Source organism: Gekko japonicus, unplaced genomic scaffold (genome assembly GCF_001447785.1).
Source record: "Gekko japonicus isolate JY-2015 unplaced genomic scaffold, Gekko_japonicus_V1.1 scaffold913, whole genome shotgun sequence".
NCBI classification, from domain to species: domain Eukaryota; kingdom Metazoa; phylum Chordata; class Lepidosauria; order Squamata; family Gekkonidae; genus Gekko; species Gekko japonicus.
The window spans coordinates 1,406,132-1,412,935 of NW_015175383.1; the positions used below are offsets into that span (position 1 = coordinate 1,406,132).

General features: G+C 45.9%; 1 protein-coding gene across 1 annotated transcript in view; it reads left to right on the forward strand.

Annotated features, from left to right (window-relative positions):
- The first annotated feature begins 1,916 nt into the window (after positions 1-1,916).
- The window catches only part of MEDAG (mesenteric estrogen-dependent adipogenesis), an 18,704-nt gene continuing 13,816 nt past the window's right edge, over positions 1,917-6,804 (forward strand). The window contains exon 1 of the mRNA XM_015425595.1: positions 1,917-2,438. Within this exon, the coding sequence (XP_015281081.1) occupies positions 2,146-2,438 (293 nt within the window). The 5' untranslated portion in view covers positions 1,917-2,145. The remainder of the gene's footprint in view (positions 2,439-6,804) is intronic.

Genomic DNA, 6,804 nt, shown 5'->3' on the forward strand with positions numbered 1-6,804 from the left:
AGTCCACTTACGGAAACCCAGTAGGGTTTTCAAGGCAAGAGACGTTCAGAGGTGGTCTGCCATTGGCTACTTCTGCGTAACAGCTCTGGACTGCCTTGATGGTCTTCCATCCAAGTACTAACAAGGGCCAACCCTGCTTAGCTTCTGAGAGCTGATGACATCAGGCTAGCCTGGGCCATCCAGGTCAAGGCAACAAAAGATTAATGGTGTTTTATTTACCGAGTGATGTTATTTGCCTCCATGCCACGAAATGTTTGCACACATTACGATTGTTGTGACAAAGAGAGGACATTTTTCTCCAGGCCTGTCAGCAAGTATGGTACAGGATGCCCCTCTGCTTCCTCCCAGTCTGAGTCTTGAGCCAAAGACAGTCACCAGCAGGAAGTAGAAATGCCTGCCAGCCATCCAAGCAAGTTCAGTTCATAACAACCGGATTAATTTCCAACTAAAGGCATAACTTAATGCCTTCCATTCCAATTCTATGCATGTCTGCGGCCTGGGTTAAGCCCCACTGAGTTTGGTGGGACCTACTTCCAAGTAAGCATGCACAGGGCTGGGGCTGGCATGCATAGTTTTATGACTGCAGCATCAAGCAGTGACTTACAAGGAGTCCAGTAAGTGGTCTGGTGCTAAAAGCACAACTGAAGCTAAACAGATAGGGATCCCAGCCAGCAGCCATCTGGGTAGGAAGAAAGGGGCAAAGACAGGGTGGATACGGTGTCAGAAGTGGAGAGATCAGAGATCAAACCCTCACTCTTCCATAAAGAGTTTAAAACATATTGAAAACTGGTGAGTTGTATCTATGGTGATATAACTCATGATCCACCCATTTACTAACATGCAATATCATTGATCTAGGGATTCTTCTGGGGTCCTGAATGAGCCCCGCTTTACTCTCAGGAAGTCCATTCTGAACAAGAATGATGTGCCCAATTTTTCAAAATGCACATCCCTTAAACACACACACATTTGGTATTTTGACTTGGCTATATTTTTCACCACCACCTACAGGCCAAATGCTCATGTTCACATAATGATACTGAGTTTTCCACTGGAGCTCATGATCCACCCATTTACTAACATGCAGAATCATTGATCCGGGGCAGTCTAGGGATTCTGGGGTCCTGAATGAGCCCCGCTGTACTCTCACGCAGTCCATTCTGAACAAGAATGATGTGCCCAATTTTTCAAAATGCACATCCCTTAAACACACACACATTTGGTATTTTGACTTGGCTATATTTTTCACCACCACCTACAGGCCAAATGCTCATGTTCACATAGTGATACTGAGTTTTCCACTGGAGTACTCTTCCAGATTCACTTTGCAGTAATCAAGACTCATATATACTTGTACATGCCTTGACATCTAAACGTATGAACTGAACATTGCTTTTATGGGGTAATATTTCTGTGTTGTGTAGGATGTGTGGCCCATCCACTCGTGCATGCTTAAGGGAGGTTAAGATCCATAAATGTCCATTTCCAGGGGGGGTTTTCTGGGTTTTTTTTTTAAAGAGGCACCGGAAGAAACTCTCAAGAGGGAAATGAAGTTTTCAATCTGTATACTGAAAACTCATGAACTTTTAAACATTTCTAAAATAATTTTATCCAAGAGGTTCCAGAACTCTGTTCCGGCGCGTTCCTCCAGGGGAAAAAAAAAGAAAGCTCTGTTCATTCCTAAACCAGCCCCAGTCATGAGGACCAAGTACATGTGTGAAGCAGCCAGTATTATATGCGCCAAATTGATGTTTAACAGGCTTGTAGTAAGTACACCCCCGTCTGTTTATCTTGCCGGGGTTATTTTCGTAACACAACTGCATGCGTATGCTCGAAAATCCGTGCCGGAGAATGACTCAACAGCGCCCGGGAGAAGGAAGGGGGGCGGGCGCCCGAGGCTGTCTGCGGCCCAAAGTTCCGGAGGTTGAAAACGGCGATCGGGAAAGCTCGGCGCTCTTCTCCGCCCGCTGAGACGAGGCGAGGAGGAAGGGGGCGTATAAAAGCCTGGCGGGCTTTCCCCTCCTCTTTTGCTCAGAGTCGTCTCGCGGCTTGGAGGCGGAGCCTTGGTTTGGAGCGCCTCTCGCCCGGCCGGCCAGTTCGGGAACCCAGCGGCGTCGCTGCCCCTCCGTGCTCCCGGCAAACGCCATGGCCGTCTGGAGCGGCACCGATTCCAGCACGGGAGGCTCGGCCCGGCCCAGCTTGACCTCGGTCTCCTCGGGGGAGCTGCAGAGCCTGCGGACGTGCAACTGCGAGTTGGCCCTTTTGCCGCTGCGGCAGCTGCTGCTCCTGCAGCCGAACTCCTTCCAGCTGCAGGGAGACACGGTGGCCGTGCTGAACCCGTCCAGCCGACGCCCCGGCGGGGGCTTCACGGTGATCAGCGACGGCTCCCTTTACGTGGACGGGCAGCGCCTTTGCCGCCTCTCCGGCTACTTCAAGAGGTAACCTCTCTAGGGCTCCGCAGGATCCTTCTGTTTCTTTCTAAAAATGGCTCGCGCGCGTGTGGGGAGGGGGGTGTCTGCTGGACAGGTCGCCGTCCCCCTCTGGTTTCTAGGGCAGGTGCACCCCCCCCGCCATCACCGGACAAGCTGCACCTGCTGAGTTTCTGGTGGGTTGCACAGCTGGGAAAAGCCACTGGAGTCCGTTGCTCTCTCAGGAAGATACAGGTGGAAATTGGTCCAATTGCCCGCATCCCAGATACTTGTGCCGGGGGCGTCTCCTTGCAACTGGCAAATATCTGGTGAAAGCTTTATTGGCTGATTTGAGGCAGCGGTGTGAAATGAGTGAACCATTTGCTGCCCTTTGAGAAGTGAGTAGGATGCTCAATGGCTTTTCTCAAGAGTAGTTTAATCCTGTGTTAACTACAGAAGTGCCTCCCCCTGCACAGTTCAGGCTGCCCCTTAAGGCTGCTTTTGCTGTTTTCTTCTTCTTCTTTCTTCTCCCCAAGGCTGATATTCTAAGACAGCTGTGTTAAGCTGATCTAACCTGACTCTGGTCTATTCACTCCCAGAAAAATATCCTTAGGATTGCCCTGTAAGAATTGGCTGTAGAAAATGGAGGGGAGAAGAACATAAACAACTTAGAGAGTCCCCATTGGGGGAAAAGGTGGGGTGTAAATGAAGTAAAGTAAAAACAAAGCATGTGAATGTGCAAAATGACTTTCTTCCTCTGTCTAAAGACATGGAGGCTGGCTGAGGTTACTTGATGATAAAGAGTTAGCTGGTGTAAAAGGTGATGACCCCCTTCCAGGTGACAGTTCTACAAAGCTCTTGGAAGACCAGCGTTGAAATGGTTGCCTGCCTATTTCCTTGTGTTAGGTCCAGCAAAATGGTGGCTTGCGGTGGGAGGTGCTTTGTGAAAAGAGTCCCTTCAGGCTTTTCAAAAATTTGCCAAGATACTTCACCAAATTGTGTGAATCCTTCAAGCATATTGCTGTAGCTGTCCTATCTCAGTGTAACTTGCATGTTCAGAGAGAGTGCATCTCTGATTATCAGGTGCAGGATGGGAAACCATAGGGAATGGCCAATTCATTCATTTATGGTTTTTTTAAAAATCTGGCTGGTTGTGGATGGCAATGACTCGCTGGACTGAAACAGCCCTTGCTGTGGTGGTCTAGCAAGGCACCAATGTTCCCTCTAAACTGTGGAGTCTTGTGAGCAAAAATTCTATTTTGTGAGCTACTGGCATTAATGTTCTGAGTGAACATTTTGGCTACAGCATGTTAGTCTGCTCTGGAGCCCTCCTTCCTGAGCTAAGGCAAAAAATTGTGAGCCGGAGGCTAAAATACTGTGAGCTAGCTCACACTAACTCAGCTTAGAGGGAACACTGCAAGGCACTATTTATATCCGTAAATGTGCCAAGAGTTTGATTCCCCACTCCTCCACTTGCACCTGGCTGGATGACCTTGGGCAAGCCATAGTTCTGATAAGAGCTGTCCTTGAAAAAGAGCAGTTTCTGTCAAGAGCTCTCTCAGCCCCACCTACCTCACAGGGTGTCTGTTGTGGGGAGGGGAAGGGAAAGGAGTTTGTAAGTCGCTCTGAGACACCTTTGGGTAGTGAAGGGCCATGGGGTATGAATCCAATCTCTTCTTCTTCTTCTGGTGACCCTTAGTGGGGCTTGGACGTTTCAGAGAGGTGGCTTGTTATTGCCTGCCTCTGCCTCCTGGCCCTGGTATTCCTTGGAGGTCTCCCATCCAAGTACCTGCCAGGGTCGGCTCTGCTTAGCTTCCGAGATCTGACGAGATCAGGCTTGCCTGGGCTATCCAGGTCAGGGCAGGTTACTGCATTTTCAACCCATTCTACTTTTTATTTGCTCCGAAATAGCTGCCCTGAAACACCCCCATTTGGCAGCCTGGCTACCCTCTTGTAAACGTGGCTCAATATGAGTTGGGGTTTAATGAAAGCTTGAACCTAGGACATGAGAAAGAATAGTAATAAGCATTTAAATGGTGATTTACAATGTCCAAAGCATTTCACACACACCCTTGTTAGTTCAATACTACAAACTAGGCCAGCATTATAATTCCTATTTTATAGCTGAGCTGAGCTGATATGGAGAGAGAGAGAAGCATGCTTAAGGCTAGGTTCATAGCTGAGATGTTCTCGCTCTTGTTGAACTCCATCATATTTTCTGAGAAATAAGTCCCATAGGGCCAAGTGTTGCCTAGTCCCAAGAAATGTGCATAGGATTGTAACTTTGGTCAGTGTGTGACACTCTTAATAGTCAATCATTGTATTTTTTTTTGTGACAGCTAAGAAAATGCCTATGTTTTTGCCTCTTATCTAATTGGCAGAGGAGTTGGGTTGTGGTAGAACTACAGCCAATTCTGGTTTATCTGGGGTTAGAAGAGAAAGACTCTGGGGCTGTTGTGTCCACATACCAGAGTGTTTATTTTCTGTGTAGCATTGCTTTCCTCATTCGTCAGAGAAAAGCCCTGAAAACAGTCCCCTCTTATGCATAAAATACACAACCTGATGTGTCATCTCAGTGCTATTTAGACTTTGTTTATATGATGACTGTTGTGGGTGTACCACCTTTATTTCGAAGAGCCTATTTGCCCTCTGGGTTTTGCTTTCTTGTGTTCCAAAAAATGAGGCTTGGCCTCTTTGCAAAGATAATTGTGGGGATGGGACTCTTTCACTGTTGGAACATTTTAGTTGCACAATGTTTTCTTGCTGCAAGATTTGGTAGGAAAGGCAGAGAAAATCTTCTGATGAGTGTGCCACTATGAACAGGTGCTGCTTACAGGACTAGAGCAAGGTGTGAGGCATTGCTTGATACATTATCTAGAGTAGGCTGGGAGTGCATATAATTGAACTGAGAATTTAAATTTGGCTTCTGATCTGAAGGTTTTTTTTTTAAGTTTTTAAAAAGATCGTTGCTGCTGGTTTTGGCTGATCACTGTATAAAGGGACACATTCCACATGTTTGGAATTTGAGGAGGAAGCACCTTTGCATCTGATGGTATTGCAAACTCCCAACTTCACACTGAACAGTTAATCCAGATCTGGCTATGTCTGTTGCTTGGGGGAAATCCAGATTTAGTTAATATAAATTATGCAGGAAGCTTTAAACACCCTGAACTCTTTTGAGAGAGGGGTATCTTAATAAAATGGGCAAAGGGCATCTTTTCTTTTCTTTTGGCTTCTGAATTAATAACCAAATTTGGAGTTTTCCACTACTTACTGTAGTTCCATCTGTCTAGCTTTTCTGGAAGATCCCTAGCTTTTTAGTACATTGATATATATGCAATTGAGCAGACCATTCATTTCCTCCCATTTCTTCTCTCACCCATTGCTAGACTGCAACCTTGCGGCCTGATTGGTACAAAGAGACTGTCAGTGCAATCCTAAACTGATGTCCTGGCTTACTCTCAGGAAAGCATTCTTAGGACAGCATGTACATAACTCCGTATTTATTTATTTATTTATTTATTTATATCTTCGATTTGTATACCGCCCTTTACCCGAGGGTCTCTGGGCGGTTTTACAGGTATATGGTCTAAGTGCCTAATTATGATGTTGAATGATTCCCCCACCCCAGTACACTGATCTGTCCCCAGGGTCTTACTACAATCTTCGTGGTATTTATCTTTGCTGGTGTAAATGCCATTATATTAGTGCACTAGGATGAATGGGGGAAAGGATGATGCATTGCAACAGACTCTTAACTCCAGAGGGATGGACTAAAAATACATGCTTGATTACTTCAGCAAAAGTTGCAGCAAGTTATGGTTCACAAGATCCAAAGCATATGTTGATTTGATTAGGGGTAGTCTTACCTTTTCCCTTGACATTCAAGCGCTGGAAGAAATATTTATTTATTTGATTTATATCCCACCCGCCCTGCCGAGGCAGGCTCAGAAAGAAATTCATTAAAAATAAAACACACAAGGCAGAAACGCCTTCATGGTGGTTACTGGTTATAACGTTTTCAGGTCTGAATGCAAGATTTGTCACCTTGCCTTTCTAGGTAACAGTGCCAAAAGCAGAAAGAAGTTTGGCCAATCAACCAACACCAATTTAAGAAACTATACACAAATTCTAACATGGGCTCATTTGTATCTTGCACACTTGCAAGTTAATCTCTTTTTCAGAGAGCAAATAGCTTGACAGTGGTTAGCCAGAACAGTGACTCATGTGAGCATGTGTGTGTTTGCAGTCCCACCCTTCCCACTTTTCCTGTGTCTGTCTTGTATCCTTCCCTGATGCCATTTATGTTCCAGAAGCCACATTAGCTGTGGTAGAAAATAAATCTCACTGTTCAGTGCTTCTGTGTGCCTCTGTAGTACATTAACAATTATAATTT